Here is a 26,609-nt window from a genome sequence, read left to right as displayed (position 1 = left end):
GTGTGTAAATTATGTAAGTTTTTTCACTATTAATTATTTTAAGAAAAAAGCGTGACCTGTGAAGCTGACTGTAAACATGCTGCAAACTAATTGAAAAAACGAAAAATAAAAAAGTCTATTTGAAAATGTATGTCACAAGTCACAGAATAAATCGCTAGCGAACACACACTAAGCTGTGCTTGACTTTTGAATTCTTTTACTATTTGTCATTTAATTTTGTTTTTATTAGTATATTTTGTCATTGATCGACCATTAAGAATCCATTGCAATAGCAGATTTGGGGCTGCAAAGATAGCTCATGGAGAGGTTCGTGTACAATGTCACCATTTACCTTTAAAACGGTTTGTTCAGAAGTGGGATATCTAACTTATTTTAGTGCGATCAACTTGAATCGTGTGTACTGTTTTTTTTCGTATATTTTGTTATAATAGCTTAGATATAGGTAGTTTTTTTGTAAATATAAATAAAGTCGCCGGGTACACATTCCTGGCGTGATGAATCAAGTGTAACTAAACTGCATCTGCATCATGACAGATACACGCTTTCATATAGTTTCAAGCTTCCGATACATCATGACAACACTAATGTGCACCAGGCTTTAGGGATAAATGTAAACCGAAAAATAACAATTTTATTCATAAAATTATTAATTGCCCCAATAAAATGCACGCATGCTTAACCGTTACACTTTACCTATATGTAACTAAACTTATAATCAAAAATAACATATAACTAAAATATATCAAAGTTAAGCCCAATATCAATTGCATAGGTTCCGAAATCTAACATTTTTGTTGGCGAATATGCAAAAACGTTTAATATAACCACAGATATTGGGCTTCTCTCTTTAAACCACATAAACAAAACTCCAATAATCAAAAATCAATTCAATAATAGGAAGTCCTGCGTTTCGAGCGGGAACTCCTTCAGTTAGAGCAAGAAGAATTGCGAAGACAGCGAGAGAACCTCTTGAGAGATCAGAACAGAATAATCCAGAAATCCGTCCAGGACATATCCACAGCTGGAGTCCCAGAAAAACCTGTAATACCCAGAAGTAAACCCACCACCCAAAACTACAGACATTCAATGCCAAATTTATTAGTAAGCGAGAATTATATACCACCGCCTGTCATCCCAAAGGGTGTTCCGATGGATGAAAATATGAAAAGGAAACCATTTGTGTCTGAAGAGCATATACAAAGTCATTTTGGTGTTGAGGAAAGTAGGAAGGTGTTGTTTGACGACAAGATGAAGTATGCTGAAGTAAAGAGGCCGGTGCCCAATACGACGCGACCTCCTCAACCCATATTGCCTCCAAAGCCTAGAAGTCGGGATTCCATTGAAAGAGAGATCACTATGAGGTTGGTGAAGTTTTCATAACATTTTGGGACGTAAATTATAAGACCAGAGTGCCAAGAGTGTTTTACCTATTCGATCACTCGAAAGTCTAATACGATTTGTATGGCATGGGAGCAGCGCAATCTAGTTACCATACTGGGAAACCGTACTGTCACTCACACTTGGTACTCTGGTAAAAACCTACCTTCGCATGAAGGTATATTCATTTCATACAATTTTAATCCTCATTTTAGCCACTGTTTTAAGCGATGGTATTCTAAAGTAATTTGCCAGTACGATATCAGCTAATGAGGAATGAAGATGTAGTTTAAGTCGGAACTTACCTACTCACTCGTTAGAATCCCCCTTTTTTTTTAATCCGCAGTTGAGAAAGTGTTAAAATGAAATAACGGATAGGTTTTTAAAAAATATAAAGGAGTTGTGAAAAGTATTATTCGATTCAGATGTCCATTTAATTTAAGGTTTTTTATGAGTCTTCTGTTACTAATTCTTTGTGATCACCAGCAGCTTAAGAGTCACTAGCATGTAAACATCCTGGGTTTCAAGCTGAAAGCTAAAAGAGGAGATCAGTGTTCAGAAGTGGGATCTGTATAGCCTCCGGTTGATGATGATGAAATAATTTCAGGAGTAGTCGAGTGCCCTCCGCAGTGGAGTACGCGAATGTGGAGCGAACCTCCGCCCAGCTGCGGCAGAAGTCCAACGCTAATGGACAGTATCATCCCATGACAAGGCACACGTTGCAGGTAAGTCGTGCTTCAAGGTCAGATATAACTTTAATGAAACTTGTATATCGATACCGATATAATTTCTACATGCAAGGAAAAGATGTATTTTGAATGTTGCAAAAGAGACAAAAAAATCCGTGCCAATAAAACAGGCGACTTTTGGATATTTTGCTAAAAATAAGTTTCACACGTATCCTGCATCTGCAAAGGGAGCTCGAATTTAAGCAGGATCGTTTTTTTTCGGGAACTGCAAACAGCAAGGCTGAAAAATGATTAAGGTAGTGCTCCTATTGCAGATGTGAAGACTTGCAGGACAAGTCTGAAACTAAATTTTAGAAAACTTCGCATTGTTCATTAAATCGCCAAATATGTTGACAGACCCTTCAAATATTCAAAATAGCATTTATGTATAGTGCATCCCGTTTGCAACTGACCTACTCCCGAATAGTAATGCCTTGAATATCGTAACTCTAAGCACAGAATTAAGAAAATACAGAAATTGTGGACACGATTAATATCGAAGCATCAGAACCACTCCACTTTACTAGTGTTTCTCGAAAAGGCGGTTAGTCAATTTATTCCGTTTAGCAGTTGACAGTAATTTTTATCTCATTTCTAATGTTCTAAACATTTATGAACTACCACATTCTTCGGATGTGAAGTGAGATATTCGCACCTCTAATGTTCCAAACCAACCAAAAAAACCATGAAACCGGGAAAATGGAAAAATTGTAAGTTAGCTACATTCCGTGGATGTGCGCGGGGCGGTTTCACTGTTTTTGGACACAATACACTGCATGCAAAACCTGCTGAATGAGGGTTCTGTATGCTTCTGCGGTAGTCACTAACTTTTATTGCCTTTACTAACGGACTCAAAGGTGTTGGAATGATGTTCCTAAGAATTCTAAATTCGAAGTTATTTATAATTGTCTTTATTGTGTCACATTTACAACGGAAATTCATTTATTTGAAGTAGGCCTAGTTTATGAGAACTTTTGAAACGTCAAGTCAGGACACCGAACCGGGATACGCAGCGTTTGTATGGCATACCCCCAATGGCATACAGTGGCAATAACTTGCTCAGTTAAGAATGGAACTTCCAGGCTCTGAGCGCAGCGCCGACGCCCAAGCTGATCTCCAGCACGGAGTGGCTGCAGGCGCGCCAGCCGCCCGCTCGGCAAAAACCCGCCAACTTCAACTACAACCAACATTGGCTTATACAGGTATGCAAGTGTTATGGGTACATTTTATGGAGAACTGATCCATCTGTATTATGAAAATTAAGCTTAATTTTCTATAGTCCGCGAAAAGCAGGAGAATCTGAATGGTGTAATTTGTAATTTCTTCAATCCTTATACTCCACACCAAACAGATCTTGGGCAATGTACCCTTAACGCACGTTTCGCTCCGTAACCGGAGCATCAGGAGATGTTTACTTTACAATGAATAATTGTTGACCCATCTGTACTGATTTTGTTACGTGCTAGGGTTCGAAGATTTGAAAAAGGAACACTTGATGTACGTACCTCTCTCTCTCTCTCTACAGTACGTTTACTTTCCTAGTATTAAGATTATTTGCAACAATATGCTGGGTAATATTTTTATTAGATCTTTTTGAAAGCCGACAACATAAAGCAAAGTGAATAAATTGAAGCCTTAGATTACATTAACGAGACCGTTCATTATGTCACTACTAAATGATGGCGTCAGTGCAATTGTGCGATTGATTGATTGCCAAATTAATAATCAATTTAATTGAAATACTTTGGATCGAAAATTAAACAGATACCTTTAATTTAAATGCTATCAGAAGTTCAGTATCAGCTCTTGCCGAACTCTTCGATCTGAAGATTTTGGATTAGATTGATTATAAATTGTGGGCTGTACATAATCCCGATTTGTAGGACTAGTATGCGTGCAACCGGATAATTATCTCCACTCATTACTCGTGTTTTTTCTATAGAGAGAGACGAGATAATGTGTAGACAAAGATCTCAAATGTCGAGCATGCTAGTCCTACAGATGTCGTGCAATTTAGCTTGAACTCGGTGTGCGTACCCTCAGGAAGCGGAGCAGCGCCGGTTGCAGGAGCAGCGGGCACCGCGGTACTCGCGCGACATGCCGCTGCGAGCCCACCATCTCCCTAACGCGTAAGGCAGCCCACTGCTGTGCTAACTACTCTTCCATTGTAGTGATTATTGTTTCAAGAAACTAGGCCTAACAAAGTCCAGATGTAAAATTGCTAAATATTTGACGTCACAGGGAGGGGGAGTGTCACCAGTGGCGTGCACTTCATACATGCACAAAAGCACTGCATACCCAAATTATTTAATATAACTCTTATTGGAGGGGAAATTTTTCATTTTATGCCATGTTCCTGCTTTATGCATACCCTGGTCGAAGGCCCTGTGCACGCCACTGAGCGTCACGAATGTCACAAAGACGGTGGTCAAAAAATCATAAAATTCGTATGACATAATTTATGGATGTCTCCATATTAAAAAACAACACCAACTACTCTACAGAAGGAGATAAAAGAACAATACATAAAACCCAACTGCTCATTTAAAAATAAGAATAACGTAACTAAAACGGGATTATTTTTCTTACTTACCTATAGCAGAGGTAAACTATGCCTTCATGCAAAGGGCTGAACTGAGGACCGCATCCACTGGCCGGAACTGTAAGCATGTAAGAACTAAAGTAGATTGCCATCCGCGACCTCAGCTTGTACAGGAAACAAACTAAAGAATAAATAATGTAGAACAGAATAACTCAATATCCATCGTTCTCTACCATTCCACCTTGGAGCATGCATAAATAAGCGCAAACAAAATGTTCTTCTTTCAAGAGTTAGCGTACTATGTTCAAAAATCAGGGCTTTTTAGAAAGATAAGGTCATTCACATCCGAAATAAATAATCAATTTAACCCAAATTCTTCAGATATCAGATTACATTTGGTAGCTCTATCCGTATCTACAGGAAAAAGGATATAAGGGCACTATTAAATTCAATCTGCCGTCTTCAAAATTTATATTAACTTCGGGCGTTAGATAACCTTGAAATCCCATCGTAAGTATATTGAGTAATGAGCGAAAGTGGTATCACTTCTTTAATGTGTGAGTGTAAGGCATAATCACCTCGTTTCCATTGTAAGATTTTGTTTATATGGCCATATAGTATCGGCCATGTTTACAAAGTGGGTATAAATAATAAGGAAATTTTCACTAAATTTGTAGATCGCAAGAGCGACGTCCCCTGAGGCCCGAGCTGGCACGCGACGCGCCCCGCAGTGCGGAGCCCAGAGAGGACAAGATGCTGAGTGTGAGCGGGCGGAGGAAGTGCTCGCATTGCGGGGAAGAACTAGGTAATTACTCCAACATTAGTACATTTTAGAAATACACGTTTACAGCGGGACCTCATTCCACACTTTAAGCGTGCTTACTGTCCGACTTACATCAAAATCATCGCAAGCCATTATTTCCCATTTGGTATCTCCAATAGCTATATTGGGGCCACTTTTTGTCACTAGCCCATTTCTTTCTGTCTCTCAGGAGCTTTACCTTTTCATATCTAGAACCCGATGCAGATGCCTGAACAATGCTATCTTCCTTGGCATGACGTTTGTCATCAACCCTCGTATGCTCTTTGCAGTACTTTAGTTTTTAATTCAAGCAATTAAATGAGTAAACTTGCTTTTAAATATTGGATAGAAGCAGGCGTTACTTTGCGGAAATCCATGATATATTATCAAAATTAAGCTTAATTTGCTATACTCCGCGAAAAGCAGGAGAATCTGTGTGGTGTAATTTATAATTTCTTCAATCCTTATACCCCACACCAAACAGATCCTCGGCAATATACCCTCTACGCACGTTTCGCTCCGAAACCGGAGCATCATCAGGAGATGTTGACTTTACAATGAATAATTGTTAAGTCAAAAACAATTATTCATTGTAAAGTCAACATCTCCTGAATAATTGTTTTTGACTTAACTCATTGTTAAGTCAAAAACAATTATTCATTGTAAAGTCAACATCTCCTGATGATGCTCCGGTTTCGGAGCGAAACGTGCGTAGAGGGTATATTGCCGAGGATCTGTTTGGTGTGGGGTATAAGGATTGAAGAAATTATAAATTACACCACACAGATTCTCCTGCTTTTCGCGGAGTATAGCAAATTAAGCTTAATTTTGATAATAGAGTAAACTTGCATCACCCAGAGCACTTTATAAAATTCTGTAAGGCGTGTGAAGTCTACCAATACGCTCTCGGCCAGCGTGGTGGTTAGCGGCTTACACCATTATCATTCTGAAGAGAGAGAGATCAAGTAGTGGGCCGGTGAGTTGATGATGCTTAGCAAACGAGCGTTCCCGCCAGGCCGCGGCGCCGCCATGATCATCGAGTCGCTGTCGCTGTGCTACCACGTGTGGTGCTTCACGTGCGCCGTGTGCGGCTGCGCGCTGGGCGACGGGCGCGCGGGCGCCGACGTGCGCGTGCGCGCGCGCCGCCTGCACTGCCACCACTGCTACTCCTCCGACGACGGCTCCAAGTACAGCTGCGTGTGAGCGGCGCATGCGGGATTGCACACTTCATATTGACATCTGTGTGACCTTGAATGCAGCTGCGAGATTGTGTGTCCTTGGACTGCGGCGGAGTGTTTGTGGGCCCTTGGGATCTATCTGTGTGAGAAAAAAATACAGCAGACTTTATAAAATATAGCAGGCATCTGCGAAAGTGACCTAACCTAATTAGTCGTCAGTGTGAAAGTGACCTAACCGAGTATTGACAATTCTGATCACTACAAGAGTGTATTAACATAATATGTAATCATCGTCATTCCCATCCTCGTCGTTCCTTCCTGTTCCTTAGTTGCGCGCGCGCACAGTCGCGTGATGACGTCACGCGCTCGGCTGCGCGCGCGCTCGCACGACCACGTCTCTGGACTCAGCTCGCTCTGAGCCTGTTTGCACGCGCACGTTTTTCTTTTCCATTTACCCCTTCATACCCCTCATACCCCCCACCTATGTAGTTCTTCAGAATAAGTATTGCGCATGAGTTAAGTATTTCCAAACATTTCCGACATTATTAGAAACGACAATTATTTGTTTGTGATAAAGTCGAAATTACAACGTTTCTTAGGACGTAAAAATTACTTTCGGTCAAATTGATTTGTAATGTATACAATAAGATTGTTTCTGACGTTTGCCGATGCATAAAATTTATTCTACTGAACTTTACTGTGTATACGAAAGGGGAAACTTTATTGAAGTTCTCCCGAAACCAAAAACATTAATTACCTTTTTATAAAGAGTAAAATTTGTAAACCTAAAAAGAAAACTTAAGTTTTGACATATTTAGTCTGTGTTAAAAATTAAAAATATTCAAAATCCCAAGCGTGGCTTTAACAATTTACACTCTCAATAGGTTTGAAATATTGATATATACCGAAGAACTCATAGCGTCTTCTATCTATAATTTGAAAGATATCATTTTTGTTTTCATTCAAAAGCGTTTTTTTTCACATTGATTTATAAATGGATAAAAATAACCTAATATTTTTTTTTAACTTAACTCGAATAAAGATTTTAGATTTCTGTGTATTGAACGACTATTATTAATTTTTTATGTGATTTTTTTCATTAATTCCTTTTACGATACGCAATAAGTACTGATAACTAATTTTCTTTGTATAGAAATAATGTTTTCATCAAAATATATTAAATATATAGAAATTTTTAATTTAAACACTACAGTCAACGTACGTTGGTATCTTTTTGTTTTAAGTTTACAAAAATAACGGATAAAACCAAATCATATAAATTTTGGCTTTAGTAAATAAAGACTTTACTAATGTTTTACTTTAAATGGAGTTTAAAACTTCATACGCGAAACGATAACTTATTTTAATCGATTTTGAACAACTGATATTAAAAATTGATTTTTAGTTCAGCCATATGGAATAAGTGATAGAAATAATTCCATTATTGTACTCAATTGTTTAAAAATCGATTATTAATTGTATTTTAGGAAGCTGTTAGCACTAAGTTAAGTATTAATAGATTCGTTTTATAATCGGCAGTTTGCACATATATGCTATTTGATTTAAATATTATTTTCACCGCGGTATCGTTTAGAAGCAATAATCGCATTAATTTTTGTTCTCTATTAATAAAAGTAATAATAAATACCTAAATAATCACACGTTTTCTGTTTCACTTATTTTGTGCCATGCCATAACGTGTTGAACTATTTTTAATTGATGATTACTTAACACTGATTTGATTATGTTAAATATATTATTATATTGTAAAGATGAGTCTATACTATGTAACATTTTGTACATATAATGTAGCATATTGTTACATCATGCATCTTAATGAGAATTTCCTACAATCCGACGGGTTCAACTACCCGCCAGGATCCTTTACATTTTGTCACAAAAACCTAGATATATAATTTGTAAAAATTCTCGAATAAAATTTTCGACCGATATAAGAAGTCTTCAATTTTTTGATTCTGAACATTTATATCCAAATTGTAATTACACAGTTTAACATATATGTATACGAAAAACTCCTGTCATAATGGTTTGTTGCAAGGTTAAAAATGTTTCATTATTCTAAGAAATGTTACACAGTCTAAACTGACTTTAAGAGGTGTATTTTGAATACAGTGAAGGGAGCTTGTATAATTTTGTAAATAATTTTTAATTTATGTCCTAGCGTGTGTTAATTTAGCTTTAATAGAGTATTTTTTAGTCTTAATATGAACATTTAATCCAAAAAATGTTTATTGTTTTCATCATTGTATATTATTGTCGTTTTGTATTGCATAATTCTAACGTAGTATTTTTGTATAATTTGTGCCAAGAAAATAATGCAAATACATATTTTTATTTTGTTTATGAAAAAGGATTTTTTGTGATCTCAAAGCGGTACTTAACCCAGTAAACGCAATAAGGTTTCGGTAAATAAGAAACACCCAGTAGCGACTGTGAGTGACGCGGTGCGGTTGAGGTATCACTGTTCTGGTCATCCACCATGACGAAATAAATGTTCTAATAATTTATTATCACCTATTATATGGGTAGTACACAGTTTTTTTTTATCATTAATGTAGTGAAGGTCAAAGGGTTTCCCTTATTTGAGACAGCAAATTCTGTTATAGATACATTTCTGAGGTAAACTAAATTGTCACTGTTAAAAAAAGTTCTATCCTTTTCTAGAATAATGCGTGAACAGGGCAGCAATAATACCATTAAACCTGTTGTGTTTAGAGAGATTTGTGTCATAAAAATTAACATTGTCATAAAATATTATTATATTTTTAATGCACAGATTATACAATCATACAAATAAGGGTAAGACTACACTGTCAATACTAATTTTCTTTATTTTTAGTCGCAACCAAGTAACATTGTGTTAAACATATAACCTTATAAACGACGCCAGCAACTCTTATTCAGTATTACATTCTAATCGATACGAAAGTTTGGGTGTCAAATTTGGCGTCACAAAATAAATTTCATGTGCAGGAAATCTATAGACAATAATAATATTGTTTGAACGTTATCTTCTTCAAAAACTGGCTTTCTTACTTTTATAATAAGGAAGCCAGTTTTTGAAGAAAATCACCTTGTATGCGTTAAAAAAAAATCATTCATAACTTTTTAAATAAAAATATTAAATATTTTTCATACTAAAATTTCAGCTATAACTTTATATTACTGCACAGGAAATTTATTGTTACGTAATAATATTGACATATCTTTTAGGACTGTCAATTTTCACGTCAGTTTATTACGAAGAGAATGCTATAATGAATTATGTGAAGTGGTGTTATAAGTATATTTATTGATAGTATAGTGATGCCCCAAATATTATGTTTGTATTGTATTGTAATTATATTAATTTCGAACAACCCTGTACATTGCGTATGTGAGTAGAAACAACGTATATCAATAAAATATTACGAACTTACACGCCCTTTTAATTTCAACTGGTTATTTTTTCTTGAACCCACAGAAACTTAGGTAGAGCTAGAGAAAATAGCCTACTTCACCGTTAACTCTAAACCTAGGAATAGCCTTAATTGAATGCCTAGTTATTTCGGTGATTCCTAGAGAAACAAAAACGTTTCACAACTCTTATGTTATGACTAACGTCGTAAGGCATGATCTAAAGTTACTAGTTAGGGGACTCGTTAACTGACACTTAGATGAAAAAACATGAATAACCTTAGCAAGAAGTTAGGTTATATGAGTAGCCTATTTAAATGTAAATGTCACGGAATATTTTTTTATTAGTTTTTTCTTACTAAGGCATTGCCTTGTGCGTCGTTAGTGAAAACGGGCATGAGTCCCGTCGCAAGGATACAAAGTTTATTTTTATTATTGATTAGGTCAAAATCTAGTTAATAGACATTTTGCAGACTACCAAGATTACTAAAACTTCGCATTGGGACGCCCAGGTTGCCTTTGTTTATTTAAAGATTTTAGGTATATCATTAAATATAATATTTTCGTTTGTGTACACTGAAAAAATAATATATATACTTCAACTGAAGTTACGAAGAATATATAGATAGGTACAGAGCGCGGATTACATAAGATGTGGGATGAGGATTAAACACATACTTATAGCTACCTACACGGAAGTGCACAATTGTCATCATTAGCCGTTATTCCGTACATCTCCTAGCTCGTAATGCAGCAAGCATTAACTTCAGTCACAGATAATAGCATTAAAAATAGGTATACCTCATTTAGAAAAGAGTCAGTATCTCAACGCCACTGCAGATGCGGCTGAGTATGCTCATCTTATCAACAGAAAATCATTTGCAACTTTTTTTCTTATAAGTACTTGCCGTGTGGTGACGGCAGATCAGAGTACAGTTGTCACCACCCCTCTTCTTCCCGCGGGTGTCGTACGAGGCGACTAAGGGAATATAACGGAGAGCGGGCAACAGCGTCCTCTGTGCTACTACTACCATCTAGTGCGATCACCCACCCATCTGCCCAGCTTAGTGATTGTGGGCCAGTCCTCCCGCAGAGGCATTAAGTCCAGCAGTGGACCTTTATAGTTTATAGATGATATTTTTAACAAAATAGTCGCTGCAGATCCCGAACAACGAACGCAAGAATATATTTATACATAATTCGACGTTAACCGTATAGTTTTGTACAAATTAATTGTGAAGAGGCCACATAAACTTCGTAATAATTTAAGTAATCCGCAATGTAGTTTAGTAACGACAAAAAAATCGTTTGAACAGTGTAAGCCCACTGGGCATACAGCGGTCATCTGCGGCTGCGGCGTTGCGGTTTATCCTCTCTAGTTTTTTTTACTCTGAGGCTTGAACTAATCTTAAGCAGGACTTGACCTTATGTCGGGCATAAGGTTATGATGACTAGCGTATGATTTAAGTCTGGGAAGCCAGCTATATATAGCCAGGCTGGATAGGTTACATAACAAATCTCTGGTGTCAGATCCGTGGAATCCAGATTTTTGGTAGTTCCTCCGGTTGGAGGCTTCGACCGTGGCTAGTTACTAGCCTAACTAGTTTTTATAATTTTTATTAGTGTTTTTACCTACACTTGCAGGAATTATCAATTTTATAAAAATAAAAATTTTATAATTTTTATATGCATTTTAAATTTATAAAATTGATAATTCCTCCAAGTATAGGTAAAACACTAATAAAAATTATAAAAATATAAAAAAAGCAATGTGTCATCTCTTGTTTCAAACTTCTCATTGTTATTTGGACCTTTGAAAAAGTAGATCGAAACTGCAACGTTTCCTACTAGATGACGCTACATTCACTATAAGACTGATGTGAAAGGCATATACTAATTTCGGCATCGATGGTAGGAGAGCCGTAGCTTAAACGCTCAGGCCACGATTGCCCGAGAGTCGCAGGTTCAAATCCTGTCGGTTCCGAAAATTTTTATATGCGTTTGAAATTTATAAAAAACTAACTAGTGTTTCTGGACGATGCCACTTAGAATTAGGGGTACTGTAAATATATTTACTGTTTATGGGGTGTGAATTGGTAAAAGTACCATATTATATTGTATTATATTGACACACTATTTATTGCAACATTTTATTTATTTACAGTATTTTTTTTTTATCTTATCATAGTTTTGCTGCGTCTATAAATTTAGTGGAAATAACCTGCTTCACTTTTTTTTTTCCTTTTCATTTGCTGTAACTTCATGCGGTTATCAGCTGAAAATCAGAGTTATGCATGTCATCACATCGTTCTTGCAATGAGAAGGGGCTACGGCCGTAGTCCACCACACTGGCGCAGTGCGGATTGGTGGACTCCACAAACCTTTAAAAACATTATGTAGAACTCTCAGGCATGCAGGTTTCTTCACCGTTGGAGCATGTGATATTTTAATGAATTAAAACGCACATAACTAATAATAGGTGTGAGCTGGGTTTCGAACTCGGCCCCCCGAAATTGAAGTCGAGCTTCTATCCAATGCGCTACCACAGCCTCCAATCCAATATCCAATACGATGTCATGCACGCACTTACCTACCTACAATGGCAAATGCTGAGCAGTACATCATTTCAGTCCGGTGTTCAGACGTTGTTACTAAATTTATAAAAGACTAGCTGTTGCCCGCGACTTCGTCCGCTTTTGTTTTTGTTTTTCGAAAGACATGTGCCTCATAAATGTGGCAGCACTATGTATTTAGGATAGCTAAGCCTGGTGTAAAATCGTCAAACACTTTCGTCACCTCTTTCGAGAGAACTGAGCTTAATTTCGAGATAAAAAGCATTCTATATTACTTCTAATACCTTCAGGAGTATGTGTACAAAGTTATGTGATGATCGGTTATGTAGTTTTGTGTGAAAGCGTAACAAACAAACTTACATTCACATTTATAATATTAGTAGGGTATTGTACTGTTTGTAACACTTAACCTTAAAGGTATTTTCTTCCTTTATTTTTTTAGCATCATCTTAGGCCTACTATGATGACGGTCGATTGGGCAGTGACCCTGCTATCTGAGACCAAGGCCGTGGGTTCGATTCCTACAACTGGAAAATGTTTGTGTGATGAACATGAATGTTTCTCAGTGTCTGGGTGTTTATCGGTATATATTATAAGTTTTTATGTATATCTATCTATCTTCTTATATATTATATAAAAGAGAAAGTGTGTGGGTATGTTCCGTATAGGCTCCGCAACGGCTGACCGATGTCAATGAAACTTTCAGGGAATCACCGGATGGTTTGGTGACGATCGGAGCACTCCTATTTTTGAACTGTCAAACTGTCAAATACAGCTTTTATTTACCATGATGATATTCTATTGTTGGGTGTACATGGGTGTAGATAATGATCTTCACCCGCTCGAGAAGAGAAAAGAAGAGATGGAGTGCGGAGAGGAATAAATGGTTTAATATATTATGAGACTTAAATTAAAAATTTAATGACTTAAGTTTATTGTTTAAATAAAATAAAGCAAAATCTAGCCCGGCGAAGCGGGCTGGGTACGCTAGTTGTTCATAAAAAAAATTATCAGATATTTTAGTACGCATAACACAAGCTACGCTTACTTCGGGGCAAGATGGCGATGTGTGTATTGTCCGTAATATATTTATTTATTTGCTAGGAGTGGCAATGCTACATGCATTTCTTGACAGGTAGTTCCAGACTTGTGTGGTTGCCGGTATAATTACATTTTGCCGTCCTGCAGAAAAGGGCTGTTCGTGCGATATATAAAATGGGCCCCAGAGAGTCTTTAAGGGATAAATTTAAAGAAGTTAAATAATGACGGTGCATAGTCAGTACATATATGAAAATTTAATTGATGGCCATAAGAATATAACAAAATTTAAAAAGAAAACGGACTGTAACAATATAAATATTAGAAGCAAAAATAAACTCGTGCAGTTTACCAGGCTACACAAAATTGCAAATTCATTCAAGGGCAATTGTATATAATTTTATAACAAATTACCAAATGAAATCTTTGAGATGTCTCTCAAAGATTTCATTTGTTCAAAGTTTATATAAAACGTAAGCTTACAGAAAAATCCTATTATAATACTAGATTACTTAAACGATAAAAAAGCTTGGGTGTGAATTGCTCTAGCTTCATAGCTAAATAAATTTACTGTGAGATGGTGCTAACAAAAAAAAATTTACCCGGCCAAGTTTGTTGTGGGCTCTTCTTAGCTAGCTAGCTAGTAGCTTTAGTTTTAAGTTGGCGAACGTAGTTATCACCATCCCCTTACAATTATGTAAATATGTATGTATGAACGCTTCATAGGTGCCTGTGATAGGCCTACATGAGTAAAGAAATTTTGAATTTGAATTTTTGAATTTATTAGAGGCGCGTGAGGCTTAACACTTGCGCCTTAGGTTGGCACAGGCGCGATGTCGTGTCCCTTGCATATCCTGCTTAGTAATTCCCTGTTTATAGGCGAAGGTTTTACCTTTACTAGCAGGTGGGCTATCTGCTTGGTCCGACAGTTATTATTAATATGGGAAAAAAGGAAGAAATTACAAATTCCCAAGTTGCCCCTGCCAAAGATCAAATCCGGGACCTCACACTTATAAGAAAACACACTCACCATTGCGTCAGCGACGTCGATGTATTTCGATTTCAATTCAAGTATAGATTCAACGAATGCATAACCGAGCCGTTCTCAATTTCGGCTTTTCATTAGTTAATCCTACAAGTGGACTTTGCGCTACATTGAGCCCATGGGATCGCCACGACCTTGTCTACCTCGAATAATTGGAAATGTCCAATCATGGAAAATACCAACAACCGTGACCGGACATTGTGATCACACAAAACACCTGACAAAAGGTTTCCATGGATCTGCGGTGAACACCGACGGCTGATGTGGTATTGTATGCTAATTTGTATTCAGCTAAGAGCTCCGTTGTGACTATGAAAAGCTGAGCTCAGCAGAATGTCCTGGGTTCAAATTCATTAAGGACTTTGAAGTTAACACTGCGCCAATTAAAATGCCAGTACCTCTGCCATCGGTGATAGCCCAGTGGGTAGGAGCTCGACGACCCTTTGGGGGGGCCGAGTTCGAATCCCCGCCAGCAACTTTAACTTTTTAAAGTTGCATTGCGTGAGCGTTTTAAGTTATTAAATATCACTTGCTTCAACGGTGAAGGAAAACATCGTGAGGAAACCTGCATACCTGAAAGTTCTCCATAATGTTCTCAAAGGTGTGTGGAGTCCACCAATCCGCACTGGGTCAGCGTGGTGGACTACGTCCTTAACCCCTACTCATTGGCGGAGTCTCCTCCTACCGCGGACCGGTAATGGGTTGTTATGATGATGATGACCTCTGCCTACAAAAACTTGTAGCGAGCATCAAAATACACATTCATATTTCCAGCGGCTTCCAACGACCCGTTTGTTGTAAGTCCACATTGTTGGAAATTAAGAAACCGTTGCGATGTTTTCAGTACCTTGGGATCCCAACGTCCATCGGCTCTCCGAACTATGTGCCCCCTCCATCGCCAAAACAGCTTTGGAACTCGTTGAGCTGATTGGTAGATTTTTTTATAGTAATAATCGACAGACCAATCAGATGGCCCACCTGATGGTAAGTGGAATACCATCGCCTATAAACAGAGCAACACTTCGCAGCGCATGCAAGGAACAAGTCGAGGAGGAGTAACTTGAGGAGTAGGTGTAAATAACCCCTACAACACGTAATTGCAACAAAGCTGCTTAGCGGCAGAAAAAAGGCGGCAGTACTTCCCCAGACGAGCACTGTCACAAAAAAAGCCTACATATTGGATAGAAGCAGGCGTCACTTTGCGGAAATCCATAATATATTATGAAAATTAAGCTTAATTTGCTATACTCCGCGAACAGCAGGAGACTCTGTATGGTGTAATTTATAATTACTTTAATCCGTATACGGATTGACCAAACAGATCCTCGGCAATGTACCCTCTACGCACGTTTCGCTCCGAAACCGCAGCACCCTCAGGAGACGTTAACGATGAATAATTGTTAAGATTAACTTTTAGTACGGATATATAGTATACGGATTGAATTAACTACTAAAATTTATCATACGTTTCTTTTATTCTACTACAAGTAAGCCCTTGACTGCAATCTCACCTGGTGGTAAGTGATGATGCAGACTAAGATGTTAGCGGGCTAACCCGTTAGGGAGTATGGTAGTCATACCCCTAATCGGTTTCTACACGACATCGCACCGGAACACTAAATCGCTTAGCGGCACGTCTTTGCCTTAGGGTGGATAGTAGATCACTAGTAGATCACTAGACCAGAGGAAATTTAGAAATTATAAATTCCCAAATTGCCCCTGGCGGGAATAAAACCCGGGACCTCCTGCTTAAATTCACAACGTTTCCAGTTAATCATCAAAAATTGGTATCTAATTATGTATGTAACTTAGTAACTAAAGATGATGCATTGAGTGGCAAATTATTTCATTGTTCTGTTTTTCAGATCCCTCGGTTCCCACGTGTTCCAAGCATGTGATGCTTGCGGACAATCAAACTGGACGTATTGACTCAAATCTTTATGTGTCGTCGGCAGCTATAAAAAAGGATGTGGGTTCGAAGTTCGAACCGCCACCGTTTCAAAGAACAGACGAAGTAATTTACTTTGTCTATTCTGTTAATATAAATAATAATAAATAAGTATATTACGACAACGCACACATCGCCATCTAGCCCCAAAGCAAGCGTAGCTTGTGTTATGGGTACTAAGATGATTTATTTTTTTTATAAATAATGTACATAAATACTTAGAATATACATATAAACACCCAGACACTGAAAAACATTCATGCTCATCACACAAACATTTTCCAGTTGTAGGAATCGAACCCACGGCCTTGGACTCAGAAAGCAGGGTCGCTGCAAACTGCGCCAATCGGCCATCAGTTTATGTAGTCATTTTAGTACCCATAACACAATCTACGACCAATTTGGGGTTAGATAACGACTGATATTGCTGTTTATTTATTTATTATATGAGGACACCCGTGCAGTGCCCGTGTATTTATCACCAAGATATTACTCGAATACCAACCTAAGTACGTTAATTAAAAAAATAACAACGCAGTTGTGTTTTATTTTTTATTAATTTCCCACGAACAGTCGTAGGATTCATAATAGATTACCTATGCGTTCATTAAAAAAAACCATAATAATTTGCCCTGAGTTTTGAAAAACCAGTTAGGTATTTCAAAACTCAGGGCAACTTTATCTTAATTTTAAATGAGTGTTGCCAGTAAAGAGATTTAAATAATTGAGATATATTATATTTTGTGACGTCCGTGACCGCCCCCTATGGTTAATGTTGTTCCGATTTCGATGTCATATATTATTATACCTAAAATTCAAGGCCTATTATTAAATTTAATTTGAAAAAAAATCTATGCATTGAAAAGAATGGCACATTGGAGACATATTGAAGTGACGGCAAAATGTTAGTAAATAGGTGCAAAAAGATGCGATCTGAGCCGCTCGACCGGCCATTGTTAATAGCATTTGATCGCTATAAGAGACCATATACATTTGTTCCGGATTCATCGTCATCGTTATGTGTTTAAAGTTATATTAGCAGTTGCCCGCAATTATTTCATCTGCGTACAGTTTTTTATTAATCCTGCACAAACCTTGAGCCTATATTCTACACCATTAAGGGTGCGCTATCTAGACTTCCTTCGACTTCGACTTTTTGGCTATTTCAACTCAATACTAACTTCAAGCTTATTTATCTAATGGCAGGAATGCGTTTCCTGTAATATTCTCTATTGCAGCAAGCATAATATTTAGTGTACTTAGGTTTTAATAGAAATTAGCCATCCAAAGGGGCAATGCTGCCAGCATCTTAGGAAGTGTGCCTCGCTGCCGTGATTTCGAATACGTTTGAGATTTCATTTAGTTTTACATAGTCTATTTTCGGTTATATTTAGAATATTATATTTATTAATAGGTTAAAAATATAAACTTTTACGACCTCCCTGGAACCGCGGTTTGGTCTGGTTGGAGGCTTCGGCCTATGATCAACATTCTACCGACAAAGACAATCAACCAAGCGATTAAGATGTACCGTAGAAACCTATTAGACGTATGGGTTTAATATAACTGCCAGGGTACGGCAATTGTATTGAACCCATACCTCTTATAGTTCAACTAACATGTAAGCCGGGTAGCTAACAGGTTAGTCCGTCACCATGTTAAGCAGCATCATCGCGGACCACCAGATAAGATTGCAGTCACGGGATTGTGCGAACATGTGTAGCAATATAAAATAAACCGTGTGTATAGGATCCTTAACGACAAAGGTGCGCGCGATTCATCCACATTAGCGCAATTGACGAACAATAGCGGGCAACGCCGGAGTCCAGTCCCGCGCCGGCCGCCCGCATGCCCACCGCGCGCAGCCTGCTCTCGCGGCGCTGGTTCCGCTCGCGCCGCGCCGATGACGCTGACGATGCCCCCCGAGCCCTGCCGCCCACCATGGACCGCCGGCCGCGAGTGGCCCGCGTGCTCAGCTCCCCGGCGAGGGCGCAGACCAGCCCGCTCGACGAGGAGTCCCTCGAGCGGGCCTACCCCTCCATGGGGCAGCTCGAGTATGTCCTCGCCGGCTCGTCACCCCCCGCCGAGAGCGCCCCCAACATGTACGATAGCTTCGAGGAACCCCCGCTCGACCTAACTGCGCACATCTGCTCCGATTCGCTACGTCAGAGCGCTTACGAACAAATGCGAGCAGTCGGCGGCAGGCTGAGACTTCTCGACGAATTGGAATCGGGCGTCATAACAATAGAAACCGCAGTCACTACATTCGCAGCGGCATCCGAGGCCGAGAGAAATGTCTGCCTATTTTGGGCATCCTTTCTTAAGCTTGGTCAATTTTTATCGCCACTTATCGAAGCGGGCGCGGACCCGTTATATTTCGACGCGCTCGGCCTATCCCCATTACACGCGGCCGCGTTTAGTGGCTCGGCGGAGTGCGCCAATTATTTGCTATCATGCGGAGCGGACCCCAATTACATGCCAAGATGTTTTGCACCTCTTCACTGCGCTGCATTTGGAAATTCTGTGGAAGTGGCTAACATACTCATCAACCGTGGCGCTTCGGTTCAAGCAGCTGTCAAATACGTCAACTGTGAAGGTGGTCTACTGCATTGCGCTGTGCGTGCTAATTCCGTTGAATGTCTCAAATTGTTTATATCGCACGGTGTCGACGTCAATCAAATAGAACCCGGCGGCACTAATGCAATTCACCTTGCCGCTGATTTGGGAATGTTTCAATGCCTTTCAATTCTTCTGGAAACACCGGGGGCCGATCCTAACGTCAGAACAAGAGTGGGTGACAGAGAATCAACGGCATTGCATTTGGCAGCCGACGGTGGATTCGGAGAATGCGTGGATTTACTTCTAACCAAAGGAGCCGACTCTTCTTTAAAAAACCATAGAGGATTCACTGCTCTGCATCTAGCAGCACGATCGGCAAGCTTAGAATGCGTGGAATCGTTACTCAGAAAAGGAAACGCAGAACCGAATTCTATGGATTTTGATAAAAGAACCCCGCTTCATGCTGCCATAGGAAAATCTGATAGCGCTTGTGACATTATTGAAACATTAATAAGTTGGGGAGCAAACGTCAATCAAAAAGATGAATACGGGTTCACACCATTACACTTAGCTGCACTTGACGGACTCTCTACATGTGTTGAAACCTTAATTTATCACGGCGCTGATGTGACAACGCGATCTAAAAAAGGAAACTCAGCGCTTAATGTTATAGCCCGCAAGACTCCCGCGTCCCTAGCGATGATAACAAGGAAGCTGGACTGTGCTATCACATTACACCACTCGCAATCTAGCAACCGAGAGGTCGAACTTGAACTTGACTTCCGCAGCATTCTCCAACACTGCTACCCACGGGAAATAAGCTATCTGAACACATTTGTAGATGAAGGACAGAAGGAAGTGTTACTTCATCCTCTCTGTTCTGCGTTCCTGTATATTAAATGGGAAAAAATACGTAAATACTATGTTGCACGATTATTTTTAAGCTTTATTTTCGTACTTTGTCTCACTCTATATGTACTAACTGCACTTGCACATAATTGTTATAATGGAAGTAAGGACATGGAGGAGACGATTCAAGAGCAAGAGCTGTGTCAAAAGCAATCTATACTCGGTGATTTACTGAGAAAGAACCCATTTGTAATAGAAATGCAATGGTGGGTGCTTGCAGGTATAACGATTTTTGAAATATTCAGAAAAGTATATGGCATAGCTGGTTACTCTACTGTGAAACAGTATTTAATGCAATCGGAAAACATCATAGAGTGGTTTGTGATTATCAGCGTTTTCTTGATATCATATATTTACACGAATATAACATACACGTGGCAAAATCATGTCGGAGCTTTTGCAGTACTTGCAGGATGGACCAATTTGATGATGATGATAGGCCAATTGCCAGTCTTTGGGACCTACGTTGCCATGTACCAGAAAGTACAAAAGGAATTTGCGAAGCTTTTAATGGCTTATTCGTGTATATTGATTGGATTTACAATAAGTTTCTGTGTTATCTTTCCCGACTCATCCTCTTTCGCAAATCCATTTATGGGATTCATAACGGTGCTGACTATGATGATCGGTGAACTGAACTTGGATTTGCTCCTGAACGAGCCAGATGGAAATGATCCACCTGTGTTGCTAGAGTTCTCCGCTCAGATAACGTACGTTCTATTTCTCATGTTTGTTACCGTGGTGCTCATGAATCTGCTCGTTGGTATAGCTGTTCACGATATCCAAGGCTTGAGGAAAACAGCTGGCCTTTCTAAGCTTGTTCGCCAGACCAAACTTATTTCATACATGGAATTAGCATTGTTTAATGGATACCTACCGAAATGCCTGCTTAAAATATTGCATTCGTCGGCCCTGGTTTCACCACAAGCGTACAGAGTTGTTTTGAGTGTTAAACCGTTGAATCCCAGTGAAAAACGCTTACCGAGGGATATAATGATGGCAGCTTACGATATTGCTAAAATGAGAAAACAGTATGGTCACACGATATCGTCAAACGGTTCAACTACTGGAGCGTACTCGTGTTTCAAAAAATATGAAAATAATAATGATTCTGGATATCGGGAGTACGGCTACTCGTCAGGGATTGGGAATCTTCAATCGAGATTGGATGAGACGTCAGAGAATGTTCGTCTGTTGACACAGGAAGTGAAAGAGCTAAAGAAGCTGATTAGTGCCCAACAGCTCGTAATACAGCAAGCCCTGGCTGGAGCGATGGATAACCGTTGATGTTATAATAGGCCATTTATTTTCAATGCCAGCGGTAAAAGTCAACAAACTGTAGCGAGCACTTGTCGTATATCGTTACTCGTTTAAAACATGAATAAGGTTGCGAATTTTAAACAATAAAGTGATTTTTGGTAGTATAGAAAGTCGGGAGTTTTATTATTGTACTTTAGATGGAGGTGGATGAGCTGTGATCGTTAAAGATAATGTGATTTTGTGATATACCTAAGTAATTTATCATCATAATAAATTTATTTTTTAAAGAGGATTATTTTATTTGCCTCCTAAAAAATAACTGAATATTAAAATAGTCTATGGATATAAAGTGAAAATAATTATTGTAATTTAGATTAAATTAATTATTTTTTGTCTGTTGTTGAGTCAACAGGATTTTCATTTACCTACGTAATTAATAACTAAAAGAAAAAGAATAACGCGATAGTAATATTTATTTAAATACAGTATTTTTCACTGACCGATCACAACTGACATGGCAACTCCGCAGGTCTTTCATATGTCACTGTCATATGACATTGACGTGATTGACCCAATAAATATCGCGTTGCGCGGTAAGCTCAAATGAAAACAATGTTATTTACAAAGCATAAGTTTCCGATCGATAGCCTGAAGAGAAGAGTAAATCTAGACTCAGGTCTCATCTCTTTCGCCCAGGCGGACCGCGATCTACGCCTAAATTGTTGTATACTGTATTGATTAGAGCTTTCCTTCCACTTCGCGTGTGTCAGTCAAATGCAGGGCAGTTTTAAGATACAACTGATTAACATGGGGACGCGGGCGGCGGCCTGTGAGTCTATTATTGCTAAGAAAAGATGCCGCTTTAGGCTTTACCGCTCGTTTTAACCCGGTGTGAGCTGGCTACCACATCGAATAAACTGCTGTTGGGCTAAGTGCCACGGTGTGCATGTGATCTGATAAAACTTTTCTTGTTTAGTTTTTTTTTTCGGTTACGTAGGTAGGTAGAAAATTTCCAGTTTTTTTTAAATTAAATGTACCTATCACTTTCATTACATAACAGTAGAGTTATTTAACAGTTCCCTATAATAACAAATAACTTTAACATAACAAATGAATAAATAAAGCCTTTATTGCTAATATATAAACATATCATATAAAGAAAGATTAAATAATCGTTTAAATCTGGCACTTTAGAGCCATTTCCCTTTTCAAGCTTTCTGTGATAGTCTTATGAGTAAATACACAATTTTTATTACTAACAAATAGTGCCTGTCTCATATTCACAAGTAGTAGTTAAGGCAAGAAGTAATTTATTGTACTAACAATAGAGTATTGCAATGAAGGATTTTATTATTATAATTAATATTAAATTTGACTGTTATTTCCTGAGATTACCATGTTCAAAAGCCAACAAAACTGTACAGTAATATTGATAACCTTTCTAATTTCAAACATAGAAAATGTTTAAAATTAAAAAGGTTTGCTGACCATTATCAAACAAAATAAACAGTTATGTTTACATACATTAATTTAAATAAAAACATGTATCTTCTTCACTCAATTTTTTCTAACAATGTTACGTAATGTAAGCAATCTTTTCATTACTTTTTAGTGTAAAGTTTGATTTGAAATTATAAAAAAACAAGTGTGGAAATATAAATAAATACAAACAGAATTGAATTGGATGTTTTTAAGTAGGTGTGTTTTTATTATTTTCTGAGCAATTTTAAAAGGAACTTAACAGTAATACAAACAAGAAGACTGTTTACTTTATAAGACAAGTAAGAATAAATGGACTTTAGGGCAGTGTGGTAGAAAACAATAATTATTTAATAAAGTAGGCTCTGCAGACTCTTATCCGCTGCAAAAGTTATGCCTTAGAGGTTGCAGTGAAGCTCAAAGAAATCTACGTAATATTAAAAATTAAATGCTATCTTTCAGTCATCACATTGGTTTTATTAAAGTAGTGGCAACAGCTCACATTGGGTTGAAAAGCGCCAACCACAGACAACAAAAAAAGATAGACAGTGAGACGGCTGCAAACTCATCCAGTCCAATGATTTGGTAAAATTTTGACCATTGCTTTGCAGTTTGCCATTTAGCTAACAATACTGTGCAGGTCAAATTAGCACAGTTGATTCCTCACTATATAATACAAAATTGCATTTTAAGCCTGTCTGTAATGTTAAAAATATATATTTTTGTTAACAATATTGATGGCTTTTGTTTGAATCCCAATTCAAATACGTAATAACTTTTTAATTTTTCATAATATGGAGGAGTGTTTTTTTGTGTGTACCTTTGGTAATTTCACTGGTTATGCATTGTTAGCTAAGCTTCAAGTTGCTTGCATTATCTCATATGAAATCAGAAAAAGGTTGTCATCAGCGACTTAGTTAATTAAGTAGTTAAAATGCACAGTTTTAAAGACTATTTTTGTACCCTTCTCAAGTCTAATGCTCCCTCAGATTGTGGGCACTAAACAGAATTAATTTGTACATGACAACAATAACACTTGTTGCAACTTAGAGGATGGTCAAATGTCAAAATTTTACAAAATCAACACAATCAACAACTTTTGCAAACATCAGACATGGAAGACATAGGAAGCTGATTGTGCAAGAAACAGGACTCTTCTGAACATTTTGCTTTTGTATTTCTTGTCTAACTTTTTCCTGTACAAGTCTGTGGCCCGCATGCATGTCCATTAATGCATTTCTTTTTCAGAGGTACCTCGGCAACCTCAGTTAAAGCTTTTAGTGTGTACCCAATGCAGACCGCCCAGGCGTGTGATAACATGCAGCTTGTTTTGGAGCCGCTGAACCAGAAAGGTGAGCTCGTGTTTGCGGGCAATTATTTGTTGCAATTGTTTGCACAATTCCGGCTCTGATTCTAGGGTTGCCACCCATTTAATAAAAAGAATTTGACTTTAAAAGGTCAAAAATAAGTAAAATGTTTATATGTAAGTTATAAGTAAATTGTAAAAGAGAAATAATTAACTAAACAAGAACTTACATACTCACTTTCTTTTTCTTAATAATATACTGGCTATTTGGTAATGATTGACATCATTACTAATAATTATAGTCTGACTTTAAAAAAATTTTGAATACAAAGTTTCTTATCCACTTTTATTGGACAAAAGCTTGATAAACAGAATCATGAAATTGAGAGAATGGAGAGAAACATAGATTTAAATATATATTGACAAGTGTAATTGGAACTGGGCATAATTCAAAGAGGTGGCAACCCTACTCTGTCCCCACGCTATGCTTGGCCTCCTAAGGCTAGATGTCTTGAGTCTTCCATCCTTTTCGTGTCTATAAACTTATAGTATTGCCATCTACTTATTGTGACACTCTTCCTAAACTCTGTTTAATTCTCCCTAGATTCTATTCTGTTTTTTGTCACTTTTAATAATAAAATCGATATGAATGATACACACCAAATAAAAGTATTGGCCTAGATAAAAATATCTTTTATATTTTTATAATTTATACCTAATATAAAAAATACAGGAAATTATAGTTGATTGGCGCCACTGTGGAAAATGGTCGAAATCCAAGCAGTAAGAGTTTCAACATGTTTATTTTTTTATTGGTTTTCGCAAAGCATGCAATCTCAACAGTTACTAACTTCTGTACTTGATTTTTTAACCAACAGGTCAAGTTTTGGCCTTATTATAATAATTCAAATTGACCATTTATAATAATTCAAACAGACCTTTTTAAAATGATAAATTATTTAATCCAAAAGTTATGTACAATATGAAAGAGATCTGGGCTTAACAATGTTATACTTAGGAAGATGGCAATCCTAGATAGTTGTTAGCTGGTTGTACCCCTGTTACTTCGTCTGAATATCGCTGCACGCTGTTTATCCCAAGGTAATGTTGGTGTTAACCTGGTTTGCCCTTCGGTGTTTGGTGTTGACCCAGTGTGCCCGTCGGTGTTTGATGTTGACCTTTACATGACCTTTGATGTTGTACCGAAACCTTGCAGCAAAGCTAATGGTACTGGCTATTTGGTTTACTTTACAGGATATATTTTCTTTTTTTTGATTTAAATTGATCTTCATATTTTATTTGTCATAACATACTATTGTTTCACGCAGCCACAGTTTAAAAATGCATACAGTTGGGCTATGAACATGTACAAGTGGTGCATGCTCACATATTTGCGTTTTCCTTAATAAAGGTTGCTTTTTGTTTTCTAAATTATTAAATTAAATAATATTTACACATTCAGTTAAACAATTACATATATGACAAAAATAATAAGCGCGAAAAAATTTATTTAATTAATAGTTGATTTGGGTGTGACTGTATTTTATAAAACTCGTAACTTTCATACTTTTTAACAAATGGATTCTTTGTTTTACTTTACAGGACATATTTTTTCTTTTTTTAAATTATAATGATCTTCATATTTTATTTGTCATAACATATGTTGTTACACACTGCCACAGTTTCACAATGCATTCAGTTGAGTTATAAACATGTACAAGTGCATGCTCACATATTTGCGTTTTAATTGATAAAGGTTGCTTTTTTGTTTTCTAAATTATTAAATTAAATAATATTAACACATACAGTTAAACAATTATATGACAATAATAATAAGCGCGGAAAAATTTAACAATGAACAGTTGATTTGGGTGCGACTTTATTTTATAAGACTCGTAGCTTACATACTTTTATAATTTTTTTTTAAAAGCATCTAATTAACTGGGTAGGACTTTAGGATTCATATACTCGCCCACATCATGGCATCATCATGATGAAAATAATTGTAAGTATAGTAAAACTTGTTTTTTAAATATATGGATAAATAAAAAATACATTCTTTGCCCATCTGTATGGTTTGTAAAACTGTGAGACGTATATTAATATATACAAATTGCGTTTGTTTAAAAGACCCAAACACATAAAGTGCCGAACTGAAACGGATTATAGATATTATGTCGAGATATCTGCGCAAATATGATTGCCCCATAACACAAAATTACTTCATCCGTGCGTTATGAACTAAATAAATTACACAAAACGAAACTATGTATTGCTTTAATTGATTTCTACCATGGTAAGTACTCAGATAATTATTTTTAACTAACTAAAAAGGTACGAATTTGTATTTCTGTTTTAAAATATTATAAACTAAATAATAATATTTAGAAACTAGGATATACTTACATTAAACTTAGATTTTATAGCAAATACGCTAACACCCTTATA

At 37.4% G+C, this 26,609-nt stretch overlaps 3 protein-coding genes across 9 annotated transcripts in view; all 3 read left to right on the top strand.

The window, feature by feature from the left end:
• Positions 1–10,066, top strand: part of LOC120633916 (LIM domain only protein 7) — a 236,275-nt gene extending 226,209 nt beyond the window's left edge. For all 3 annotated transcript variants that reach the window (XM_039904319.1, XM_039904317.1, XM_039904318.1), the window contains 6 exons: positions 898–1,361; positions 1,985–2,102; positions 3,188–3,307; positions 4,149–4,234; positions 5,325–5,452; positions 6,465–10,066. In XM_039904319.1, the coding sequence (XP_039760253.1) occupies positions 898–1,361; positions 1,985–2,102; positions 3,188–3,307; positions 4,149–4,234; positions 5,325–5,452; positions 6,465–6,652 (1,104 nt within the window). In that variant the 3' untranslated portion in view covers positions 6,653–10,066. The remainder of the gene's footprint in view (positions 1–897; positions 1,362–1,984; positions 2,103–3,187; positions 3,308–4,148; positions 4,235–5,324; positions 5,453–6,464) is intronic.
• Positions 10,067–18,496: 8,430 nt separating this feature from the next.
• Positions 18,497–21,663, top strand: LOC120633620 (transient receptor potential channel pyrexia). The gene has a single exon (XM_039903874.1). The coding sequence runs from the start codon at positions 18,497–18,499 to the stop codon at positions 21,401–21,403; it is 2,907 nt and encodes a 968-aa protein (XP_039759808.1). The 3' UTR covers positions 21,404–21,663.
• Positions 21,664–21,857: 194 nt separating this feature from the next.
• Positions 21,858–26,609, top strand: part of LOC120633619 (protein unc-79 homolog) — a 66,908-nt gene continuing 62,156 nt past the window's right edge. For 3 of the 5 annotated variants that reach the window (XM_039903873.1, XM_039903870.1, XM_039903869.1), the window contains exon 1: positions 23,982–24,207. In XM_039903873.1, the coding sequence (XP_039759807.1) occupies positions 24,087–24,207 (121 nt within the window). In that variant the 5' untranslated portion in view covers positions 23,982–24,086. Of the gene's footprint in view, positions 22,206–23,981; positions 24,208–26,609 lie in introns of those variants that run through there. The other 2 variants (XM_039903871.1, XM_039903872.1) reach the window with 2 other exon arrangements.

The sequence above is a fragment of the Pararge aegeria genome, chromosome 22, assembly GCF_905163445.1.
Source record: "Pararge aegeria chromosome 22, ilParAegt1.1, whole genome shotgun sequence".
In the NCBI taxonomy this organism is placed as follows: Eukaryota; Metazoa; Arthropoda; class Insecta; order Lepidoptera; family Nymphalidae; genus Pararge; species Pararge aegeria.
Note: the sequence above shows the minus strand (reverse complement) of the source record. Positions and strands in the feature narration are given on the sequence as shown.